The sequence below is a fragment of the Rhynchophorus ferrugineus genome, unplaced genomic scaffold, assembly GCF_030347505.1.
Source record: "Rhynchophorus ferrugineus isolate W39M unplaced genomic scaffold, kcgeb_rfMv2 rfM4, whole genome shotgun sequence".
NCBI lineage: Eukaryota > Metazoa > Arthropoda > Insecta > Coleoptera > Curculionidae > Rhynchophorus > Rhynchophorus ferrugineus.
The window spans coordinates 41,500,292-41,525,614 of NW_027472583.1; the positions used below are offsets into that span (position 1 = coordinate 41,500,292).

At 32.0% G+C, this 25,323-nt stretch overlaps 4 protein-coding genes and 1 long non-coding RNA gene across 5 annotated transcripts; 3 read left to right on the forward strand and 2 right to left on the reverse strand.

Moving 5' to 3' along the window:
- Window positions 1-111: 111 nt before the first annotated feature.
- Window positions 112-3,939, reverse strand: LOC143195788 (uncharacterized). The gene is made up of 9 exons (XM_076403239.1): window positions 3,701-3,939; window positions 3,501-3,630; window positions 3,308-3,449; window positions 2,393-3,248; window positions 2,205-2,340; window positions 1,977-2,150; window positions 720-940; window positions 457-668; window positions 112-407 (listed from the first exon to the last, which is right to left on the reverse strand). The coding sequence occupies exons 1-9, from the start codon at window positions 3,775-3,777 to the stop codon at window positions 175-177; spliced, it is 2,181 nt and encodes a 726-aa protein (XP_076259354.1). The 5' UTR covers window positions 3,778-3,939; the 3' UTR covers window positions 112-174.
- Window positions 3,940-4,123: 184 nt separating this feature from the next.
- LOC143195796 (uncharacterized) lies at window positions 4,124-13,640 on the forward strand. The gene is made up of 5 exons (XR_013005596.1): window positions 4,124-4,722; window positions 4,774-7,999; window positions 8,156-12,136; window positions 12,227-12,737; window positions 12,798-13,640. It is a non-coding gene; the product is annotated as an uncharacterized LOC143195796 (long non-coding RNA).
- Window positions 13,641-14,312: 672 nt separating this feature from the next.
- On the forward strand, window positions 14,313-17,941 carry Stt3B (Catalytic subunit 3B of the oligosaccharyltransferase complex). The gene is made up of 12 exons (XM_076403420.1): window positions 14,313-14,562; window positions 14,675-14,893; window positions 14,973-15,216; window positions 15,273-15,643; window positions 15,698-15,876; window positions 15,940-16,142; window positions 16,196-16,467; window positions 16,618-16,879; window positions 16,946-17,058; window positions 17,118-17,243; window positions 17,333-17,417; window positions 17,472-17,941. The coding sequence occupies exons 1-12, from the start codon at window positions 14,393-14,395 to the stop codon at window positions 17,550-17,552; spliced, it is 2,325 nt and encodes a 774-aa protein (XP_076259535.1). The 5' UTR covers window positions 14,313-14,392; the 3' UTR covers window positions 17,553-17,941.
- A 1,831-nt stretch (window positions 17,942-19,772) lies between these two features.
- Window positions 19,773-21,200, reverse strand: PIG-K (Phosphatidylinositol glycan anchor biosynthesis class K). The gene is made up of 6 exons (XM_076403421.1): window positions 21,042-21,200; window positions 20,706-20,990; window positions 20,451-20,659; window positions 20,286-20,403; window positions 20,125-20,235; window positions 19,773-20,063 (listed from the first exon to the last, which is right to left on the reverse strand). The coding sequence occupies exons 1-6, from the start codon at window positions 21,102-21,104 to the stop codon at window positions 19,806-19,808; spliced, it is 1,044 nt and encodes a 347-aa protein (XP_076259536.1). The 5' UTR covers window positions 21,105-21,200; the 3' UTR covers window positions 19,773-19,805.
- A 426-nt stretch (window positions 21,201-21,626) lies between these two features.
- CNBP (CCHC-type zinc finger nucleic acid binding protein) lies at window positions 21,627-25,166 on the forward strand. Its single transcript, XM_076403251.1, has 4 exons — window positions 21,627-21,815; window positions 23,212-23,419; window positions 23,582-23,770; window positions 24,085-25,166. The coding sequence occupies exons 2-4, from the start codon at window positions 23,332-23,334 to the stop codon at window positions 24,255-24,257; spliced, it is 450 nt and encodes a 149-aa protein (XP_076259366.1). The 5' UTR covers window positions 21,627-21,815; window positions 23,212-23,331; the 3' UTR covers window positions 24,258-25,166.
- The last annotated feature ends 157 nt before the right edge of the window (window positions 25,167-25,323 follow it).

The following is a 25,323-nucleotide window of genomic DNA, read 5'->3' on the forward strand; positions in this document are numbered from 1 at the left end:
CTGTAAAAATTAACATGGAAAATACTTGTAAAGAGAAAAATATGGAAAATGTAAAACTTTTTGTGTTGACTTTAAAATGTACATAACTTTTATGACGATAATAAGTCTATATTAACTATACAAACAAAAATAAGAATTTTATTTACTAAAACTAATAACAATAACATCATTACTTTATAACATATATTTTAGTTTTTCTTCATAAAACTGGTATGTTTGGCCATCTACTAGTCTTTTATCAGAAATTAAATATTTTATAGGCATCTCTAACCATATTTTCATACTCTGTTCAACAGAATCAGCTACGGCTAGTGTCTTAGATGCTTTAGAAGAACTCATTATTGTTTTCAGACTATCAATTGCATATGAAAGATAGCTTTCTTGTTGTCGGAGTTCTTCAAAAGAATCTGAAAATATGTGTCGTAGAGTTAATGTGAAATAAAATAAGATCCTTACAATTTTTCGTAGAAATGGCATCAGTTTTTTTCTTAAAACTCTTTAAAAATTCCAATTTCTCTTTTTCCTTAATTATGTTTGCTAACACTATTTCAGGAGGGCTTAACGTACTTTCTAATATAGTACATAACATTTGTAGATCTTCGTGGCTCATTTTCTCAATTTCTGAATAATTATCAATACATAAATCACGATAAAAGGTTTTTTTATCGCTAGAATAAAAAATATTCTTCTTTGTTCCTTTTTTTAAACATATATCTTACGTAAATTTACACTGTCGTTGATACTCCAACGGAAAATGTTCAAACATTTCCATTTCAGTTACCCAGCGATTCTCCAACATTGGTTCCATCCACTTGGTTTCTTCCTTAAGCAAGAGCAAATTCCAAAGTCGGCTTGATGCCTTTCCTTGAATTGTAAAAATATCTGCATGAACTTTGTTTAATTCTTCAATTGAAAGTTGCAGCAAACTTGTTTTGCTACCCTAAATCGCAAATAAATTATTTAAAGTAACAGGTGCGGCAAAAGTCCCGCTACCATTTTTAGGTCAGTTTTGTTTTAACCAATGTGTTGTGTAAACGTTCAAATTTTATTATGGATAAGTATACGTAACAAGAACGACCAGAAATAGTGACAATATTTATTGAATATAATCGTTCGATTATTGCCACTCAACGGAAATTGCGTCAAAAATATCCTAATCGTCCAATGCCCCACAAAATCACAATTTATAGTTTACATACGAATTTCTGGATGAAAACTGTCTCGGAATGTCTCGTCACGTTGAAAATGTGGCTCTGGTGCGCAATAGCGTTGCAGAGTCTCCAGAAACATCAATTCGGGGATGTGGTTCCCAGTTACACATTTCTACACGCAGTTTAAGGCGAATTTTGAAAACTGATTTGAAAATGTTCCCTACAAAATTCAATTAGTTCAAAAATTGCTTCCAAGAGATCCTGATCAACGAGTTGAGTACAATAATGCAATCCTAAGGCTGCCTGGTGAAATTCAAGATTTTTCGTCTAAATTCATAATGAGCAATGAAGCCCATTTTCTTCTCAGTGGACACGTCAATAAACAGTTTTTGTAGGACATAAAATTCTCAATTAATTCATGAAACATCATTGCAACCACTAAAAGCAACTGTGTGGTGTGGTATTCATGCTGGAAACATCATTGGCCCCTAATTTTTTGAAAATGACCAAGGTGTTGCAGTTACTGTTACTGCTTAACGGTACCAAGACATGATTCGAAATTTTCTTGTGCGTGAAATAGAAGAGCAAGGACTGGAAGACATGTAGTTTCAGCAAGATGGGGCCACAGCACATACAGTGTGTTCGACAATTCAATTATTGAATGAGGTTTTCCCACGAAAACTAATTTCGCAAAGTCCAAATAAATCTTTTATGAAAACCAAACTTACTTATCTTTTCTTTGAGCAATGTTATAGGCAATTAAAATGGTAGCGGGACTTTTTCGCCACGTTGTATTATAAAATTTGAACTTGAAGTAATTATTACTATTTCATTTTTTATTTTAAATATTTTTGAATGAATTATTTCTAATTCTTCTTCATTATTATTCGCCCATTTTGGTGAGTTAATCTCTTTTTTTATTGCTGTTAAAGAAGCATCAGTTTTAACTTGTTTTAGGGCTAAATCTAAATGTTCTTCATTTTCCTGGCCAATTGTTTCCTGAAATTTGTTGTCGAAAACCTAAATTGCGAATAATAGTGTATCAATATTTACCAAAATTTGTGCCCTCTTTGTCGCTATATTATTCAAAAATATCTTCAAAATTCCCTTTTGCTGGATAATTTTTAATTCATTTTGAATATGGATGGCTTGAAGTTTAGCCACATTATCTTCATTGTCTCTTTGTATACTAAAAATTAAAATGTTTATATGATGATACTAAACGAGACAAGATTATATACTTTTTTTGGGAGCAGTTTGGCACGGACGCTATCATTGAAAATTGTAGTTTTACTTCATCAATATTTTTCTGAACGGCATTATAAACTAAATTTCTGTTACTCAATCTTAAAAGCTCGTTCAGTTTCAAGTTTGTTTCATCATCGCTGTAATTTTGTATTTTTGGACTGTCTAATTTGCTTTTATTTTTGTTCCCATGCGTGGATATGACAGAATTGTTAGGATCTATATTATCTTGGGTATTCATGAAAACGTTATCGTTACTATTATCATCGGGTTTGTTGGAGGATAAAAATGTTTTAGATAAATCAGAAAAACTATCATTCTTTATAAATGAGTCGTGTAAAATTCCTAATGATTCTCTTTTATCTGTCTGTGTTTTAGGAACTTTGAGTGAAACTTCTGAAATACCCATAATGTTTTCTTTGCCATGTTTATGTGACATATTTGGAGGCATTAGATACTCTTTACTTTGCAATTTGTTTACAAGACTGATAGACATGTTTTGGAAGTCTTCTCGTTCTCTGATTGCCATATATGAAGCTATTGAAGACATGTCAGCAGGTTTCCTTTTTTTACTATTAGTATTATATGTACCATGTTGAGTAGTATTTTGTTTTGCTTCCAAGTTTTTCTTTATAATTTTAGTTAACTTTTCTGAACATTTTTCCACTGTCTCTGAAATGTCCTTAGCACTACTACTTAACTCGACTTCAAGAGGTGTAGCATTTATTAATTTATCTAACATTTCCTCGGTTTCATAGTTTTGTTTCTCTAGGTGCTGCTTCTTTAAATCCAAGAGATATTTGCGTTGCTTATTCTGACTGATTTTCTTCTTCAGAAAATCAATTGTCAGTTCTGAAAGAATACATATGTCTTAGTAGACAAAAAATAAAATAACATGGGCTTATTGGAACCTTTTACTTTTGAATTCTGAGAGAGCCGCTGAATTCTTATATCCTTCTCCTGAACGGTATCCCTCAACAAACTCAATTTATTTTCTAAATCCAATTTTTTTCTGTATAGTTCGACAATTTTCATCTTGTATATAAATTCATCCTAAAATGTTTAATTTATGTACATAAAAAGCATTATAAAAAATAAACAAACCTGTCTATTTAGATCTTTCTGTTGTAGGCGATGCAATACTATGTTTTTCTTGATGTTCTCAGCTTCTTTCTTAGGAATTACATTTTGCATCAATTGTTCCCATATAAATAAAGTCGATTTATTACAAATACTTAAAATTGCCACAATTATTGCATTTTATATTCCTTTTACTTCAAAATATAAAGTAATACGTTACTTACTCCACAAAAGAATCTGGAATGTCTTCCGTAAAACCCATTTTTCGAAGCCATGTTACTAATTCATGATGATTATTCATTATTTTATAATATTGCTGTTATTATGTTTAATTTTATTACTAAAAACGATTTTATATCTGTGTGTATGCGGTATGATAAAGTGCCGACTACAAACTCTTGATAGTAAATCAAATAAAAACTCATGAAATCACTAAAAGAATCTGAATCTATTGTCAAAATAAATGAGCGGTACATATACAACTAGAAATGCTTTATAATATGTGAAAGTTTTCCATGAAGAAAATTAGCCATGGAATTCTAAAATTTCGTTAATTCTAATTGAGAATTCGCATACATCAGTAAATAATTTTATAATTGGAAAATATATTTCCTCTTATTATAAAAAAATATAATATAATAATATTATTATTATATTTTTTTATCCTATAGATATAGGATATCTAAATAAAGTATCTACGCCTATATACTAGCAACATACCAAATCTAGAGGGAAATATGAAAGTTACATTTGCGGATGATACAATACTGTAAACAATGGGCAATAACCTAGAGATATCCATAGAGATACAGAAAGCAGCTAGGGAGAATCTAATGGATTGGAGCAAATAATAATTAAAAGAGCTAAATATAATATACTAAAATATTAAGTAACCCATCAGTCTTCAAATTAAATAATGCTAGAGTAACATATGAAATAGTGCTAAATATTTAGGTATGATACTAAATATCAAATTAAAACGGAGGGGTGCAGGTCAAAAACAAATTGGCCGAACTCAAAATCACAATCAAAACAGAAATATGGAATGAGAACTTGAATGGGCACACCCGTAACCGTGTTTTGCACATCCGAATAACTAGAGGGCCGGAAATAAAATATTACAGATTTCTTTTCTTTCTTTCGATTAAAAATATTGTGACATTTTTGTGACAGGTTTTTTCTATTTTTGTTTATAATTCTAAGAAAATGTGTTGATATGACGTTAGATGTTTTTGTAGCATTTAAGGTAAATATTAATGTTTAAATGTAAAATCATAATATGAGTGTTATATTCCAGGATGTGAAGGTTTGGATACATTTAATTATTTTCCAAATGATTCTGCATTAACACAGAAATGGCTTTTAAAAGTAAATAATGACAAACTGCACGGACATCACATTAACAAATCCAAAAAAAGTCTAGCTTCTCACTAGAACGAATTTCATTCGAGAACCAAATGAAATGCAATCCTTGGCCCACCTCAACAGACATTGTCCATCATAAACGACACTATCGCCTCTACAAAGAGGAAAGACTTCCACTCAGTTCATCTTCTGAAGAGCATAGTCTCTCCCAGAGACCTTCAGCTCTCCATAAAACGTCTGTCTTATAAAAAAGCTCCGGGCCCAGATGGTATAACAGCAAACCATCTAAAAAACCTCACTAGCAAGCAACCATCAGAACTTGCTGACATTATCAACTCCATCCTGAGGTTAAAGCTATTCCCAAAAAACTGGAAACATGCTCTTGTCGCTGTCGATCCTAAAAAGAACGTCAAGTATAATCCATCTGACTACACGCCTATCAGCCTGATTAGTTCACTTTCCAAACTTGCCGAAAAAGCGATATTACACGTTTTAAACAACTTCACAGAAGCACACCACATAATCCTGAACGAACAATTCGGTTTCCGTGCTAAACATTTCTTCATCAAGCTCCCTCGTCGCAGCAACAATCCACGAGGCATTAAGGAAAGGTCGAAAAACTGGAGCCATTTTTTTCTTTCTCCAAAGCTTTCGATCAATTATGGCACCACCGTCTAATATTCAAAGCGAAACAGCTTGGTCTACCGAATGACCTAATCTCCCTGATAGATTCATATTTGGACGGTAGGTCATTTCAAGTGAGGATCGGTGACACAGTGTCCTCTCGTAAACAGATTTCCACAGGAGTACCGCTAGGTGCTCCATTAGCTCCAGCCCTATTCAATCTCTATATGGCTGATTTCCCACTCCACAAACATTCCCAAACAGCATTTTATGCAGATGATACCGCTTTTTTCACAACCGGTTGTAGTCCCGGGGCTATTCGCAACAGACTTCAAGACCAACGGAACCAGACGATTTCGTGGTACAAATTCGAGCGACTGCAGATAAACCCGAGCAAAATTCAAGCTATTCTGTTCCACCGCAAGAAGGAATTCCGCATCTATCACCTCTAAACTCATAAAGTCCCTATCCCCTGGTTCCAGAAAGTTTCATACCTCGGTCTCCAATTCGACCGCAGATTCCAGTGGTCAGCTCAAATACAGCATGCTATTTGCAAAGGTAATAGCGTGTACAATCTACTATTTCCACTCCTCTGCAGGAAAAGTAAGCTCCCAGTCCCCCAGAAAGCGACTCTGTACAAAATGCTAGTCCGTCCAGTCTGACTCTATGGAGCACAGGTATGGTACAGCTCCTATAGTGTAGTATATCACATCAGTAAAAGACCATTTGGTTGTAGCTGGTCATCATGGAATAAGAAAAAAAAAAGGGGTTTATACTTGGAAGGTTGCATTCTAAGTTAAAAGGTGCTCAAAGTAGAATATAATCAGCTATATTGGCTCCTTAGAAAAAAATCGAAAATGCCAATTCACAACAAAATACTATATGGTATACACAATATATATGGTATAGAGCTGTGGGGCAGTAGCCGGGATAGCAATGTAAAGAAAATTCATGTATTAAAGAACAAGGTATTGCATAATACAGTGGAAAAACCTTGGTATATAAGCAATAGAGATTTACATCGTGACCTGGAAATTTCTACAGTCAAAAAAAGAAATTAAAATGTTCGCTGGGAAATACGAATCCAGTTTACAGCTACCGCATGCGCGGACACTCTGTTCTCAGACTAAAGAGGAGTAAACTCCGGAAACCTGTGTGATAGTACTTGAGTGAAGGGGTGAAAGGTGTAAGGAACGAAAGTAGTAAGGAACTATAGATTGTCGCTGGATAAACTGTAATGTAAATTGTAATAATAGTTGTTATCAGTAAATTAATGGTTAGTCTAGGAGACCAGTTTTAATAATAAATTAATTAAAAAAGAATTAAAAAATATTTTTTATTACTTTCAATAGTTAAAAAATCTGCTCATTGGGCAATAAGTATTTCTTATGATAACTGTGTGTAAAAGTTCCCAATCCAAACGCTGTAGCCTGCGCAGTTTACTGTAATTAATGACATTTAGTTGATTGGCAGATACTTGGGATGCACTGACGCTGTTTCGTAGTACTTAGTACTTAGCACTAACACCTTGAATTATACTCGTTATGGATCCCAGAGGTATATCACTCTGTATCAATTCATTAGAAATGTACTATGGAACATTTATTATAGCACGTAACACTTTGTATTAGCACCGTTGGATAATGGATATATCAGACTTGAACACTAGAAGTACCCCATAATTAAAATTGGTAGGTCCAAATGGACCTAAGTATAAATGACTACAGCAATATCGTATTATCTAATTATAACTTCGACTTACATCTGAGAAGCCAATTGGTTAAATATAAGTCCAAAATATTTGCTTTTGGCAAATATGTGATTCTTCCAAGTTCAAAGTTAAACGTTGAGCCGCAATGCAAGATTTTTAACGTTCTTCGACTGCGAAAACTATTAATATTCACTGGAGATAGCCTATTGCATACGCAAGGTCAAAGTTATATAGCTAGATTTTGTCTGTCGAATATTATTAGGTGGTTGCTTGCGTTCCAATGATTTGTTCACTTTAGAAAGTCATTTATTGAGAAAAATTATTACAATATATATTAATCAAAATGTTTTGCATAATTTTGCATACTTTTTTTTATATTCTAGACTTTCTGTCTGGTGAGTATCCTAGGTGTGACAGAGCTACAGTTACAGTTATGCCTCAGAAGTCTTGGAGCGCGTCGCTGAGAGTTTTCATGCAAGCGGATGACTTTGCGTCTGTTCCTCGCCATTGTTGGTATTTTTGCAACAATACCTCATTAACTTTCTTCAATTAACGCCGAGAGATATCTGTACTAAATTTTTTATTAGGTTTCAGCAATTATACACCACAAAACATAAATGTGTAGAATGGGAACTTAAATGGACATACTCGTAACCATATTTTGCGCGCTCAAATCACTAGAGGTAAAAATATTACAGATTTCTTTTCTTTTTCTTTATTTCAAATATTGTGACATCTTTGTGACAGATTATATTTGTTATTCTATTTTGTGTATAATCATTAGTAAGTTTGTTGTGATAACGTCATTTTTATAGCATTTAAGGTAAATATTATTTGCTTTAGTGCCAAATCATATTATGGGTATTATTTTTTGAGATGTGAAGGTTCAAATTAAATTAATTATTAAATTAAGTATTCTAGCCTAGCAGAAAAATATCATTAAAACAGGAACGGAACAGGTTTATTCTTTGCATTTCAGACTGACCAGATGATTATGGACACCCATTTGTGCAATATCATTGTTTAACCAAGATGTAGTTTCTAATCGTTATTTTAAAAGTACGTCATTCATTATAAAATCTACATCGTTAATTGAACAGTATAATACAAAAAAAAACTAAATACCACATATACAGGTACTATTACAAGCAACAATTATTATGCATATTTTAAAAAATAAAATTTTTGATGGATGGATGAAAAAGAAAATAAAATAAAATGGATTACAAAAAGCAAAAATGAAAAATGTTGTACATATAATATGAATAGTGTCCAGTACTATATTCAGTAAATTCAAATATTTTATTTTGAATTATATCTTGGACACAAAGAAATAATTTTTTAATTTATAGGTTTTTATTTTATAACATTTAAGGCAATAAAAATATACAATTAGAAAATAAGTTTTGTCAGATTAGATTTTGTTTTTTGATGTATTTCGAAAATGTTGTATTGAAATTTTATTTTTTAATTTCCCCCTGTAGTAAATAAACTCGCTTGACGTGCCCTCAAGTTGATAGGACGAACAAAACTTGATTACAAATTTATACAGGGCAGGATCGCTTTCTAAATCTGTCTCTTCTGTATTACACACTGCGTACTACACTTTGCTGATCCCAACACATGCATTACGAGGCTTTATGGCCGTGGATCTGCCGCTTCAGTGTGGATATGGATTCGGGATTAATTCATGACTTTTTGTGCCTGAGATTACCGCTCAGATCCACTTTTCATCGTTAGTAACAATATGCCACGAAACACATGCCGGAAAAAGTTAATTTGTCAACTGCTAATAGCTATATAGCAACCTCCGTAGATGTATTTTTAAATAGTACATCTACCAAATATGTTTTATTATTAACTACATCTTACATGAGATATGCTTAGTGCAAACTTAATTTGCAAATTAATGTATTAGTACTGCTCTGTTGTACTTGCATTAATACACAAACAAGGCAAGTACGGGATTATATATTTAATGTATGTATTTCACGAATTAAAATAAGACTAAACTACTTAAGCTAAAGTATTGAAGCTATAGATTTAAGCTATACATTTATATTCTAAAAAAGTTCTTGTGGTTTGGTTCGCTTCAATCTTCTGATTTCCTGCGTGTTGTCCAGTAGCTGTATTGCTTCTATCTTCCGACCAACCAATACAGTTGCTTGACTTTGAGTCTAATCTGCTCTGCATTTTGTCTAGCATGCTATTTCCAACTTAAAACCATCCTTTCCTACCATCGAAATGTATTCCGAAGTATGTAGCTGATTTTGCTTGAGGAATAGGGCATTCGTCAAATGGTATAATTAGGTGTTTGTCATTTTGCCGCAACGCAAAGTTAACATGGACAGATTTGGAGCTATTAAGCTACATTTTTCAGTCTCTAGTCCATTTGTAGACTTTGGTGATCGACAAAAGTTTTGTCGTTGGGATATTAACAGTATAGTGCAGATATGGAAGTGGTCCCAAGACACTACCCCGCGGAACTCCAGCCGAAATAGGTTTGTGTGTTGAAAATGCCCCTTCATGACAAATTCTAAATTTTATATCGAAAAGATACGATTCCAGGAGTAATTCCACGGTAGCAATTTGCTCATTTTGTACATTAATCCAGGAATATTTCAAGGCAGCATCTACCAAATATAAAAAACCATAAAGTATAATAAATACAATAAAACGGTTATCTTAATGTTCAAAGAAAATAATATGTCCACAACATAATTTGATAAATATTATATGATATGTACTTGGAAACGAAAATGAAACAGCGTATTTTTAAACGACTCCAAAAAAAGAGGTTCTATGTTCGGATGTATATATACATATTTTTATGTATGTTCGCCGATTTCTCCGTCAATTGAGGGCCGATTTTAAATTTTTTTTATTCGAAGAGTGAACTTCCGAGGTGGTCCTATTGAAACCAAATCAGGATCTATTGGGGGTGGGGGCAAATTTTTCACATATATTTTATCAAAAATAATCAGATATTTGTGTATAATATTATTGCTGAGCTGATGTGACGGAAAATCGGAAGTAGTTCAGTGCAAAAACCATTCAGTTTGTTTTTTTAGCATTAACTATAGCATATAAGACATCGTAGAAATATTATTACAAAAATCATAATAATAATCCATTTCTAATAGTGTGGAGCTTGTTAGTCTTAGTTTCTAAGTCGCAATAATTCTGTAGGGAACTCCTGCTGAAGATCTTTATGATGGGGAGAAGATCTATATGGGTACACACATTGTTTAATGGAGGATGAGAAAACAGCCGACTTTGATACAGCGCCATCATTCTCACTGTTTTAAATGGAATATTTCCTTAAAACGTAATCATATCTACTTGCTGTACAACATGCACAAAACCTGGTTTTCTTCTTTGGTAATTATATATATGAATGATATCATATCATTATCATTAATTAATCTAAAATCAATATATTTACTTTAAAACATACTGATACCTACTTGCTGTACAAGGATCACTAAATAGTAACCTCAGTCAGTAAAATGGTGCCTAATAAAATGAAATGAAATAATTTAGATATATTCCTGCTATAGTTTAAGAAATTAATTAAAATTTAGCAGTACTAATTTTTTTTTCTATTCGAATAACAGTTAAGATTTTTTGATCACTCCGTACATAATTTCCAACAATGACACCAAAAACATCCCAAAAACCATATTTGTTAAACTTATGTTTTATATATAGCTGCACTTCTGCTATTGATGATGTTGTTATTTCGGGTGATAAATTACTTAGACAACTTTTTGGATCTGACAATGTTTATGTCAAATATATTTTCTACATCTCTGTAGTAAGCTACTTCATATCCGATAAATCATAGAAAATATATGCCTCAATATCTACTTTTCCAAATGGTCCACCTCAGTAATTCAAATATTAGGAATATGAATATATTTCCGAGAACTGAGAAAGACTCAATTACAACAATTTTTTAACTTTTGCTTAGCCATAAATAAATGTTATCCTCCCCATTACCCAAACTATCTTAAAAACTATAAGATTAACCGTTTTCTATCCTTTTTGCAGTAATAAAAATAATTCATTTACAACTAAAACGTTAATATTAAGATTTACAATTATTGCAGAGGAAACAAATAATTTTCAATGTGACAGGATTAACGAATCTTTAAAGGAATATGAACGATCAAATCGAGATTCGCAAATAAAAAATGGACAAACATATCAATGTTTTTTTATTAGTTACATCTTCAGACACATTAGATATGCTTAGTACAATCTTAATTTAGAAATTAATTTATTACCACTGTTCAGTTATACTTGCATAAATACTCAAGCAAGAGAGAGTATGGGAGAAATAAATACGGGATAAACCAAATTAAAGTTGAACTGAATTAATTAAACTAAAGTAAAAAGTAATATTTTACACTATATAAGTTCGTGTGGTTTAGTTTGGTTCACTTCAATCTTCTAATTTTCTAATTGTTTTTGTATCCAGTTTAGTAGTTAGAAATCTTGGATAAATCGTAAATACATTTGATTTAGTAGTCATTGTGCAGCTGTTCGTTGGTTACGAGCGATAAACATCGATAATCAATAATCGTAAAACTTTGTTTTGGGTGCGCTGGATTTCTAGTTTATTTGATGTTTTAGTGCAACCACATATATCCAAATGAGCTTTGTTATTGAGTGATAAACCAATCTCTTTAATTTTATGTCAAATTGAGAGTATCTTCCGACTAACCGCTACAGTTTTTAGTCTAATCTGCTCTGCTTTTGTCTAAAATGATATTTCCAATTTAACCTACCATCGAAATGTATTCCGAGGTATTGATGAGATTACAACAATTTTTGAGTAACAACAATTGAGTAACAGATTTTGATGAGACATGGATATTACAGAATGGGAGATTGGGTCACATCACAAGATGATAATAAAAAGTATAGACAAGACAATAAAAGTCGATGGAAAAAGGTAAACGTTGGAATAACAATTGATCATGTATTATTAATCCTAACATGTATTAATAATTTATTGCAAGTATATTGTTCTTGTAATTCCTAGAATTGTTGAGTTGGAATGGTAACACATTTGGTTTGGTTGAATTCGACACATTAAAAAAGCAGTTGACAAAAGATAAAATCGTGAACAAGTGTTTGATAGATTGGAAATTAACAGCTTAATTGTTCACTTGAATTAAACTTTCTGAATTTGAGATTATGATTCAATGCTGACAATATCCAATATCTAGACGGAGTGATGAGAGTGGAAACAATTAAATATGAGTATATAATTAATATATGTTACAATAACTGTAGGAAGTTATATTGTAGAGTGCGAACCATTTATGTTAATAGACATGTGTGTAACTAACATAATATATGTAAGAGGAGAGAATGAATACTAACTGTTTCGTAGATATGGAAATGCATTATGGAGAATTCAGTGAGTAATTTAATTAAGAATGGTGTACACAGGTGGCAACAGGAGAAACAAAAAAGTACAGTGATATCAAAAGGACTTGATATGGTAACACACCATCGAAGGAAACAAGAACTAAACTAAACTAAAAAAGGTAAAAATGTTCTATAATGATAGTAAAATACATTACTTGGATATAAAATTGTTTATTAAGTGGATTAAGCCTCCAGGGGGATACCACTACATGAAAAACCCGCCTAGAAATGTAAACCATAGGTGGTATGGAAGAGTTCAATGTAAATATAATAAAGCATAACTCTAACCTACAAACTATTAAAACTGTGTGTTTAATTGTAGCTTTAAGTCCTTCGATAATATATGCATTAGATTTACTACATTGTTAAAATAAATTATATTTGATAACATTTTTATTTCATTATTTTATCTATATTAGAATTTCGTTATATATCAAAGACAAAGACGCCATAAGTTGACGTTTTGACGCCATAAGTTGAGATAAAGTATGTTCACTGCTTTTTTAGATAAACTATATGTTAATGTCAAGCGCTATAGCATTGCCAATATCAAAACAAATCAATTAAATTAACAAAATGTTATGTGCCTAATCAGTTTTTATTTACACAAGATAACTTCAAAAATGTTTAAAAAAAGTTATTTTCATATGAACAACTAATTAAGAAAATTAAGTCACGTTTAAATATAAAATATTCAACAAATATAATAATTTTATTTAATAAAGAAATCACCACTGGGAACAACTAATATCTCTCAACAAAGATAATAATAAATAATAGCTAGGGTTTTCTTTGGAGATTAAGTTAAAAACCCTTCGGTTAAATTTTTTTTGAAGTCTCATTCAAACAGATTTGCGGTTAAAAATATACTTCCATTATCATCTAATTTTATCATCAGTCATTCTCAAATAACATTTAAACTGGGAAAACATTACTTTAAAAAACGAATTTTAAAAATGAGGATTATTTTATATTTATTATTGGTTTCAAAAATAACATAAAATAATAACACAATATAAACTGTTCAGTTAATATAATTACTTGATCTAACTGTTATTGTTAATAATTAATTGTGTAATTAAGAAAGAAAATAAAATTTTATTAAGCCTGTTTGCCTAAATAAAGCTTTTCCAAAATACATTAAAATTATTTATGCTTATGTAATTAATTAAAATAATTATTGTAAAATTATTAAAATGATAAAATGTTAAAAAATGGAAGGAAAAGTATTATATTGAGGAGTAGACGTTAATTGTCTTTAATATCATTACCATAGAATACAATTAAATATAAGAGAGTTGTAGGAACTCTTAAACAAATATCTATAAAAACAATTAAAACTAACAGAGCATCCAGAAACCCCGCGGTACGATTTAAATAATTAATGGCGTTCCATAAATAATGATTATAGTTGAATTAATGATTAGGAAATCTGCAGCTAAATATTTTAAAACTTAAACGAAAACCGCTACTACTCTTCAATGGAATCAATTCCTGCTCTGATAATATCAGCAAATTACTTTATTGTTCATAGAGGTCGCTATTCAGATAAAATAATTACTTGAATGAAATATATCAATCGATTTATTTAAATTGGCTTTCTAATTTGCTTTTTATCAAGTTTTTTTCTTATTAAACTGTGAAGGTATTTTATATATATTATTAGGGATCGTTGACATGTATTGGTGTGGGAATATTGTTGGCCAATCAGAAGCAGCCGACTCGACGATTAGTTAACCTCTCTGCGTGCGTGTCATGTTTTTGATTGTCAAAAATGTCTCAGACCGGCACGAAAAAGGGGGCTGTATCAAAAATTAACAAAAATGTAGCCATAAATAGCCTTATAGTTTTTGTAGTTTTATTATTGGCATGGGTAGCAGGATTTGCTTCTAGACTTTTTGCCGTAATACGGTTTGAAAGCATTATCCACGAATTTGATCCATGGCAAGTATTTTTTAAAATTCTTTTACTTTTTCAATATCTTTGATGTGTTTTATTCCATACATACTTCTGTTACATGTTAACTAAGTTATATTATAAAATATATATTTTGTAGGTTCAACTACAGAGCTACAGCTTATATGGTAAAGCATGGATTTTACAATTTTTTAAATTGGTTTGATGAAAGAGCATGGTATCCTCTGGGGAGAATTGTGGGGGGTACCGTATACCCCGGTCTCATGATTACATCTGGCAGTATACACTATATTTTACATTTGTTGCACATAAATGTACATATTAGAGATATATGTGTATTCTTAGCTCCGATTTTTAGGTAATTTGTCACTAATGAGATAAGATAAATATATTGGTACTTGTTTGGGATGATAAATATTGAAGCATTTTATTTACAGTGGTTTAACAGCAATATCCACTTATTTATTAACAAAGGAATTATGGTCAGCAGGAGCTGGACTTTTTGCAGCCTGTTTCATAGCAATTGTGCCAGGATACATAAGCCGTTCAGTTGCAGGATCATATGATAATGAAGGTATAGCAATATTTGCCCTTCAATTTACTTATTACTTATGGATAAAATCTGTAAAGACTGGATCTGTTTTTTGGGCTGTAGCAGCCTCTTTATCTTATTTCTACATGGTAAATAATCATGGACATATTTATTAGTATAAAATCTTACTTTATTTTAATTTTAGGTATCAGCATGGGGTGGTTATGTATTTATAATCAACTTGATACCGTTACATGTATTTGTTTTGCTCTTGATGGGACGATTTTCTAATCGCTTATTCACTAGTTATACTACATTCTATATTTTGGGTTTGATTATGTCCATGCAGATACCATTTGTTGGTTTCCAACCAATACGGACCAGTGAACATATGGCTGCAGCAGGTGTTTTTGCTCTATTATTTGCTGTAGCTGTTTTAAAATACCTACAGTCAATGTTATCTAAATCAGAGTTTAAGTCATTGGTGATGTTTGGGGGTTTAATTGCTGCTGCTGTAGTTTTTGTCACAGTTGTTTTATTAACCTACATAGGTTATATTGCTCCTTGGAGTGGAAGGTTAGTACATTTAAATTAGTTTCATCCAATAAATGTTACATTATTGGTTTTTAGGTTTTACTCACTATGGGATACAGGGTATGCCAAAATACACATCCCCATTATAGCATCAGTTTCAGAGCATCAACCAACTACTTGGTTTTCATTTTTCTTTGATTTACATGTACTTATACCTACTTTCCCTGCAGGCTTATGGTATTGTATCAAAAATATTAATGATGAAAGAGTCTTTGGTAAGTCATTTATAAATTTTAATTCAGTAATATTCTATAGAGTTATAATGTTTTCTCCTTTAGTTGTACTTTATGCACTAAGTGCAGTTTATTTTGCTGGTGTCATGGTGAGACTGATGTTAACTTTAACACCAGTAGTATGCATATTGAGCGGGGTGGCATTTTCTGTTATCCTAGAACTGTTTTTGAGAGAAGAAGACAGTAATGCGCATACGGAAGCTGATGATGATGATAGTTCACACACTGGAAGACGGTTGTATGATAAGGTAGGTTTTTTTTTAATTTAAACCTCATCAGACGTTACAAAATCTGTTTTTAGGCTGGCAAGGTGCCTAAAGTCATTAAGCATGAGTCAAAAGAACAAGATGCCATTGGGCATAATTTGCGTAGTATCGCTGGAGTTGTGTTTGTGTTATTGTTGATGCTTTTTGCTGTTCACTGCACTTGGGTAACCAGCAATGCATACTCCAGTCCAAGTATAGTACTAGCTAGTTATGGAAGCGATGGTTCGAGGCAGATTTTGGATGATTTCAGGGAGGCCTATTTTTGGTTATCTCAGAACACAGCTGACGATGCCCGAGTTATGAGTTGGTAATTATATACACTGTGGATTATTAGTATTAATATGCTAAATTGCGAGTCTGAATTTTAAATATATTTCAAAGAAGTTAATTAGTAAAATACGGAAAATTAAATAGATCATGTTAATAAACTTGAAATATTCAAATATATTTTCTTTAGGTGGGATTATGGTTATCAAATAGCTGGTATGGCCAATAGGACTACTTTAGTTGATAACAATACCTGGAACAACAGTCACATAGCCTTGGTCGGTAAGGCCATGTCATCAAATGAAAGCGCCGCCTATGATATAATGACAGCTCTCGATGTGGATTATGTTCTTGTAATTTTTGGAGGAGTTATTGGGTATTCAGGCGATGACATCAACAAATTCTTGTGGATGGTTCGTATTGCTGAAGGAGAGCACCCAAAAGACATCAAGGTAATACTTGTTTGGTTATCATTTTGCAAAATTCAAGACATTTAATATTTTCACGACTTGTTGCAGGAAAGCGACTATTTCACGGAACAAGGCGAATTCAGAATCGACGCCGAAGGTTCTCCCACTCTACTGAACTGCCTTATGTACAAATTGTGCTATTACCGATTCGGAGAATTAAGGTTCGTTCTAAATCTTTCCTCGCGTTAGTTTTTTTTTTCTATTTCTATTTTTTTTGTAGATTGGATTATCGTTCCCCTGAAGGTTTCGACAGAACCCGAAGCGCCGTTATTGGAAATAAAGATATCCAATTAACATATTTAGAAGAAGCATATACAACCGAGCATTGGCTAGTGAGAATATATAGGTGAGATATTTTACTGACTCACTTATTATTTATTAAAAAAAATATTCATCATTTAATATTCTTTACCAAATACTCGTTGGTGTTTTTAGAGTTAAAAAACCTGATGAATTCAACAGACCTAGAATACCTGTCGCTAACAGGGTCATTAAATCTTCAACATATGTCACCAAAAAGGTAAAGAATTATAAATTATACACTTACTTTTAATAATATTATTTTCCTTAATAGAGTTCCAAACGCAAGAAGGGCACCATAAAAAATAAACCAGTCCTTGTAAAAGGCAAACGATCTGCTGCTAAAACGCAGTAGTTCCCAATAAAAGACAACAAAGAAGAAAAGAACAGGAGATAGAGTACAATACCATTATTTAAAAAGAAACTTTTTCCTTGTTATTGTTTTATAAATTTGGTTTTAAACCATACTGGTTTTTTCTTAATATTTAAAATTGTACTTTATGTATACTGTCTTTTGCTAATTTCTTGCACATGTACAATTTTTCATTTTTCGTTAAAATAGTTGAGACGTAATAACAATAATCAAAATGAAACTGTTACAGCATTACTTGTGCTGAATCTGCCTGACATAATTTTTTGTTTTTTTTTAATTCTTGTTTCATGTTCTATACTTTCTAGGTGTTAATATGTGATAGTTTCAAATTTTACTGTCAGAAATAAAATAGAGATTTTTGCACTGGTTTACATTGCATTTCTTTTAATAACCTTTGACTACATATATATATGGAGTATTTTCCGTTCAACGCTATTTTTTGACGAGAAAAATAATGAAGTCGTGTGTTCATCAACACTGTCGGTTCCATCATTGATCCACAACTGGCTCTCGGGGAAAGTGCCACTACTCAATCAAAACGTTGCTATCTCTCGATTGATATTTTTGGAGCCGATCATTGGTGTCCTTCATTTAGAAGATTGATTTCGTCAAAGATATCTGTGAATTTGTGTTCGCCTTCATCAAACCACATGAATCCGTTTCTCAACTTTCCATTTGATTTTTTGTCTTTGATATCTAATACGATCTAGGAGAGAAGCGCACAGAATTTGGAATGCTTCGAGTTTACAGATAAATACTGGACATTATTGTTAAAATTCAAATTTTAAAGTGTTATAAACAAACCAAAAGTAATGTAGAAAAGAATTAATAATTTCAGAAGCTTTTATTTTTATATAAAATGATACTCTTCAAATGTTTCCATTCATTCCCACGAACGCCTCTAACACTGAAAATAAAGCGTAACTGAAAGTTACCGTCGTATTATATAACAATTTTTCGTCCTTTTCTTTTGGATTAGTTGCTGTTCACTATCAAGTGTTTTTCTTGTTTATATAACCTTTTGAATGAACCCAAATGAAAATTGCCTTCGTCACTCTATACCGCTATAAGTTATATTTTCGTCGTTTTATGCATAGTGTCATCATATTAGTAGCTTTAATATTCCATAATCTATTGACAACAATTATAAACTTCGAAACACTTGGCTGGTTATCGATTTCAAAAATTATTAATGAGTAAAATCATATCGGTCATTGCTTCGTTTCCTATATGGTAGCACAAATAATTAAACAATGCATAATCAACGATCTTGTTACATATTAAGTCGCTGGCGCCCATCAGATTGCCGGTTTAAAATTACTTAAAATGAAATTATATACATTTCAAAGTCAGTTATGTACAATATACCATCAAGGCTATGTAGTCACCTTTGTAAGCATTTTAAAAATGATCTGATATCCATTTCAGATGTCAATATCATATATCCACATCATAGAGTAACATACTCTATGATCTATATCAACTACCAATATCTAGCAACAATACAATCTTATCAGGAAGATTAATAATATTCACGACCACATAATTATTAAAATGTGTTAATTATGGTGAGCACAAAAATAAAAAAGACCAAAAAAATATAATAGTTTTTATAAAAACTAGCTAAACCCGAAAACGCTTTACTGTAGCTTAGCTTGATATCAATTTTTAAGGAGGGTAAGCTGAAATGTCTTCATTAGAAGATCATTTTATGATATTTTAAAGATTTTCAGCCGCTGATGGTTCTAAAAGCTTATTATACCAGTAAATCTGGCTTCTTTAGATATGTAGTGTTAATATATACACTGAAGTTGGATTTCAAATAAGCAGGAATAAGGCTTGAATATTCGAACGAAATTTTATCACAATGATAATGCTCCCTGTAATTTTTGTAGCCAGTAAGTAATATTATAGGCGATAGGACGGTTTTCCACCGCTGCGATAATTGTGGGTTGGAATCCGGCCAGAGCAAGAATGTACTTTCAATTTGTTAGTGTAATTGTAAATGTTTTTAGCTAAAAGCGTAAAATTCAACAGGGATCTAATCAGTGCCAGTAGCTGGTCTGGATAAGAGCAGATGTCTTTCGGCAAGGTCTTTAAGTTGATGATTGCCGTTAACTCGAGGGCCTTGATTCGGAGTCCATGTTAAACTGTTGATCAGTCCAAATAAACTCAGGCAATTTCTTAATTTAACAAAAAGTATTAAAGCTTTAAATGTATTTATTATACAAATAATTACAATTCAATTTTATTGAAACTTACTAAAGGTGGAATATATCTATATTTCTTTGGTTTACTATAATTTGTTTGCGTATTGGTGATATTGAATTTCTTGGAGAAATGTTCAGAATTATTCACGATTGAATCAAGTAATTTTACTGGTCTAACAGATCCAAAAAAATCAGTTATAGGAACTGAATCTGGATCTCTCATAAACAAATCTTTCCTTACCCCCACTGTTGATATACAGGCATTTTTTGGACAAACTTTCAACTGTTGTCATATAAAAGAATTGTTAAGTTATATAATCACTGAATCCATTATGTATACTTACAAATTCGCCCATAGATCTATTACTTTGGGCATTTACATTTTCTAGGAATTCTAGAGCATAGTAAGTGTATCTGTCTATAATATAAACTCCAATAGCAGGATCGACATGGTGCTAAAATACACATGATTAAAACTTATATCTCCTATTGATAAGCAATATACCGATAATGAATCCTCTCCAACCATTGAACTTCCTACAGCTAATATGTTTTCTGAATAAAACCTCTCATACATTGATGCTGCTTGACAGGTATCAATCATAAAAAAAACTTCATGATACCTAAAAATATTCCTTTATAGAGAAGTATTTTATAGACATCTATGTACCTTTGTTTTTGCCACATTTGCTCGAGGGCATCTGCCATTTCTTGACTAGTGATTTCTTCAGAATCTTGAAACTTTAAAAAGCCATCACCACCATGACCTGTTAAGTATATTAGAACATTACTGCCTTCATCTGAAAGCAGTTGTTTTGATCTAGGAGTTCCTGGTGGTAGACGTCCTGTTAGTAACCGTACAAAGTTTTCTACTGTAACCTAAATTGAAGTTAGTGGTTTGGCTAAATTAACAGATTATACTTACTTCATACCCTCTATAATCTACTTCAACATCATCTCCATAGACATTAATATGTTGATTGGCATTATTAAACACAGTAGCTGGGCGAGGATTCCTAGGATTACAAGCCATATCATCAGCAATCATTAATATTATTTGACTATCGGGTATTCCAAGTCGTTTTACACTACGATATATTGAAAGTACGTTTGCAACATGTCGGTAATTAAACCAAAATCTACTAGTATCAACTAAAACAGCCCAGTTATTTGTATGCCCTTTTTTAACTTTATTGATAAAAGGATCCAACTAAAAAATTTATTGTATAACATAAAATCGTTTAAAAAAAACTGATAATACCTGTGCTACTACTACAAATGTTGCCAATGCTAGTAATAGAAATGGTAAAATGGAAATATACATTTTTGTTCCTAGAATATATATTACTCTATATTTTTGTTTCCTTAAAAATTGTAATATTGGTTATTTCAGTTTTGTTATTTTTCTATGTAGGTTATATGGTATGGTATGTAACTACTCATACACCTTTGATTCAGAAATATTTACTTTGTTTTAATATTACTTCATTTGTATAAATAAATAAGCCTTTATATTATTTTTATTTTTAAAAGCTATTTGTTTCTACTACATTTTTTAGAATATTAAATCATTCAAAATAAAAATATTTATGTACATTTAGATGACCATATATACAAAATATTAATGAAACAATAAGAGGCTAAGTCATTAACATTTCTATTTAAATAATAATAAAAGATTTAGAATACTTAATGCTGTATTTAAAACGTTAAAGTATTGTGTATCTTCATTATTATTTGTATTTGAATTTATTTTAATTTTTTTTCGCGCCCTTGGGAAGAGGAAAAGGAAATGATTTTTAGTATGACGATAGTTTGCGTGAATGACTTGCGCAGCAGCGCCATTCCTTGGCACTTATACGTGCTGTTGTGACAGTGTGTACCGGTTTCTGCGAACGTTGCATATTTTCTGCGATTTCTTTGAGTTTGTAAATTTATCTGGAGCGAATGTGGCACTGTTACAAAGGGCGTTTTCAGTCTGTTTCGTGCGAGAAGATACGGAGTGATCTGACCACCTGAAGACCCTAGTAGAAAGGTGAGCTAAACCGCCGCCTTTGTTATCTCTTGTGTTTTTTTCGACGCGAAAATGGAATCGGCCAAACACGTGGACCAAATTGATTTTGACCTATTCTCAATCGCCAACTGATTTATAAAATTTTGATTTCAGTCGGTTGTCGACTAAGAAGGCCCGTTTTGGTAGATCGCGTTTCTTCACCTTTTCTTGGCGTGAAATGGTAATTCCTTCAGGCTAAGCTCCAGATTGTCAAGTGTTTTTTAATGGGATATATTAATAAATTACTGATAAATTGTTTTTACGCTACGGGTTCGTTCTCGTTTTTTTTCTCAAAAAAAGGTGAACGATTAAGAGGTACGGTTATGCGGTGGACACGTGATCGCATATTTCTGGGGGATTTTTCGCAATAGTTGTGCACAAATGGCCTAGTAACATGTACAGAAAACAACGTTGCCAGAACCAGAATATTTTCTTTGCCAATTTACCGTAACAGAATAGCTAATTCTCTTACCTCGTGAGCGATGAAACTTTATTAAAAAAATGATGATGTTATAATTACATAGACACCATGAATAATCTTGGTAATAATAAATATATATTTTTTGGATTGATAATTGAGATAAGACCAGGGAATAGCGTTACTTTTCGTTTTTTTTTGAGGTTAGGCTAATCGTAAACATATGCGTACATCACTTTTCGTTCGGCTTGCTAGACCACATGAAAAAAACGACCCCCGTCTAGCTTTCTCTTTTCGTAAACATTTCTCTTCGAAAGCGGTCCAATCTGGGAGGACTAGAATATAAGGATACATCAGGCCCCAAGTACCGACCCGCTCAATGTGAAAGCTAAGGAGCACGCCGATTATTCAAAAAATTCTTAAATTGCAGTAAAAGTATATATTAAATAAAAGTAATAAAGTTTTTAAAATCAAATATATGATTAGGAGATTATTCATTGATACTGCAGCGGTTTATATTTTTAATTTTTGTTATGGTTTTCATTCATTATTTTGATTCACTATATTTTTAATAACTATATTCTACCCAGAGTAAATATAATTGCTCTGATTTTTACGTCAAGGTTAAGTTGGTTTTTCTACGGTCAAATATATTTCTCTTGTCTTTTATAACCAGAGTATAAAATATATTTTTTGATTTCTGATGTTAAATTATTTATTTGTAATTATAAATATACGTGGATTTAGTAACTGCATGAATTATGTAAAGTTCCTGTTATTTGTTTTTCTTTGAATAAGTTTGCGAGTTAGAACTTGGTACTTTTTTCTTAGTACCGGTGACTCATTCTTGCCATCGGATTAGAGCAGGTTAAGACTCGTCGAACTGTCTAGCCGCTTTATTGTCGCGGCAGCAACCTTTCGCAATCAATTCATTAATATTTACGGTTCTCTTCATTGCAGCATTGCCGATTGAGTTCTTTACGAGGACAGTCTTACCTGTTCAGTAGTCAGTAGTACGAGCGACTTGGTGTGAAGAGGAGTGTTCTGTTGCTGTAAGGTCTATTCACAGTCGAAGTTACTATGTCTTCCGGGGTCAGCATTTGCTATAAATGTAACAAGCCGGGACATTTCGCTAGAGAGTGTTCTCAACCTGGCCGGGATTCGGGAGGTAAGATCGCTTTTTATTTTACATGTAAAAAAGGGTTATTCAAGAGCACTATTTTTGAGATTTTATTAGTTTTAACATATCCACAATTATTTTGGTGGTATTGTTCAATTAATAACTTGAACTAGTACGGAACCATGTATTTAATTGAATTTTTCAAATCAGGTGGATATGGAGGTGGCGGTTACAATCGAGTACGCGACAAGTGCCACAAGTGTAATAAGGTAGGGCACTATGCCAGAGACTGTAAGGAGGAACAGGCAAGATGCTACCGTTGCTACGGCGAAGGGCATTTTGCCAAGGATTGTTTACAGAGTCCGGATATGCCCTCCTGTTACAATTGCAGGAAGACTGGTAAGAATTTCATGATTTTAATACAATTGTACTCACTATTGAATCATTTGGCATTATTTTTTTTGGCCAATTATTATCAATATTTGAAATTAAATTTTAAGCAAATGAAAAGAGTTAATATGATAATAAAGTAAATATGACATAAAAAGTATATTGAAAATGTCAATACTTCATTGAAAATTATTAGGTGTACATTATTTTATTGTTTTTCGGTTTTATTAACACATCTTTACTACTTTTTTTGTGGTTTACTGTTTCTTTTGCTTAGATATAAATTAGTTAACATAATTCTAACTAGAATCTTTGGATTGCAGGTCATATTGCTAGAAATTGTCCAGAAGGCGGTAGTAATGATACTTGCCATAACTGTCAACGACCGGGTCACATAGCCCGCAACTGTCCTGAGAACTCCAAATCCTGTTACTTATGTCACAAGTCGGGACACTTGAAGCGAGACTGTCCAGAAAGCCAGGATTATAGGAACTAGTCCCCTTGGGGCTGTTCGTTCTCCACTTTTACTTATTATTTAATTTTAAAAAATGGAGGCACGTAAGGGGCCAGGCGCCATCGCTCGGCGGTTGTCCATACTTCCTCCAGCATAATCATCTTTAGGTATCACACTCTTGGTCAACAATAATAATTTTTAAAAATAAGGGGGATTGTTACGTTCTTGGTTGCAAGACCAACATTTTTTCAACAAGCCAATTCACCAAAATATACACGGGAAAACATTTTGAGATGTCGACAAGAAGTAGATTTATAATTTAATTCAAATACGTATGTACAATAAAAACAAAAATCTTTCCAGAGGGAGGCAAATATATGCTTTGAATCACCCTCAATCAAAATAGCTTGTGTATGTGTGTTATGGTGATAAGGCCAAACCTGAAGCTTTAACCAAGTTGGGTGCTCTCAGATCGAAAAGCGATAACGCAGGCAAAGAAAAGTCCTCTATTTTTGTAGTTTTTATCAATTAGAATGAATAAAACGACAAGAAGAAATAGTTTTATTGTTAATCTGTATGGGAAGGAATCGAAAATTACGAAAAAAAAACGAAACCAGAATTATTGTTAAAGTTTGAAAATTTATTTTTACAGGGACAGCGCATTATAAGGGGAGGAGAAAGAAAACTGTCTACGCATGAATTAAATTATTTTTTCAGTCTTGTTCCTATATTAAATTGAAAAAATCCGTTTCATATTAGATGGAACAATATATGTGTATATACATCTATGGCATATATACGGCAGTATTGTACTTAATTATTTAAACGATTGAAACGGATTTTTTTATAATTCGCTTTAATTTCAATACCATGAAATATTTATATATTATAGTATAAATGCTAAAAAATGTCTGATACGAACTGTATTTTTAATAAAGGTGGTGATATGGATTTTAATTGTTTTATTTAATGTATTTATAATTTTTAGTACTTTTTTAAGTTTGGCGCCAGTTTTTTTGTGCTATCCGATGCTGTAGTTCAAATGTACACACAACCAAAACAAATGTTACGTCTTTCTATTGGTCAAAATAAACTGGCGAATAGTGCC

Bases quoted from the DNA above. Each gene is read 5' to 3' on its own strand.
- LOC143195788 (XM_076403239.1), bottom strand. From the start codon at position 3,777: ATGAATAATCATCATGAATTAGTAACATGGCTTCGAAAAATGGGTTTT. The intron at 3,450-3,500 runs GTTTGTTTATTT...TAAACATTTTAG, and splicing joins AGAAAGATCTAAATAGACAG to GATGAATTTATATACAAGAT. The intron at 3,249-3,307 runs GTTCCAATAAGC...GTATTCTTTCAG, and splicing joins TCAGAATTCAAAAGTAAAAG to AACTGACAATTGATTTTCTG.
- Stt3B (XM_076403420.1), top strand. From the start codon at position 14,393: ATGTCTCAGACCGGCACGAAAAAGGGGGCTGTATCAAAAATTAACAAA. The intron at 15,644-15,697 runs GTTAGTACATTT...ATTGGTTTTTAG, and splicing joins ATTGCTCCTTGGAGTGGAAG to GTTTTACTCACTATGGGATA. The intron at 17,059-17,117 runs GTTCGTTCTAAA...TTTTTTTTGTAG, and splicing joins TACCGATTCGGAGAATTAAG to ATTGGATTATCGTTCCCCTG.
- PIG-K (XM_076403421.1), bottom strand. From the start codon at position 21,104: ATGTATATTTCCATTTTACCATTTCTATTACTAGCATTGGCAACATTT. The intron at 20,236-20,285 runs GTATATTGCTTA...TGTGTATTTTAG, and splicing joins TTGGAGAGGATTCATTATCG to CACCATGTCGATCCTGCTAT. The intron at 20,064-20,124 runs GTAAGTATACAT...ATATGACAACAG, and splicing joins ATAGATCTATGGGCGAATTT to TTGAAAGTTTGTCCAAAAAA.
- CNBP (XM_076403251.1), top strand. From the start codon at position 23,332: ATGTCTTCCGGGGTCAGCATTTGCTATAAATGTAACAAGCCGGGACAT. The intron at 23,420-23,581 runs GTAAGATCGCTT...TTTTCAAATCAG, and splicing joins ACCTGGCCGGGATTCGGGAG to GTGGATATGGAGGTGGCGGT. The intron at 23,771-24,084 runs GTAAGAATTTCA...TTTGGATTGCAG, and splicing joins TTACAATTGCAGGAAGACTG to GTCATATTGCTAGAAATTGT.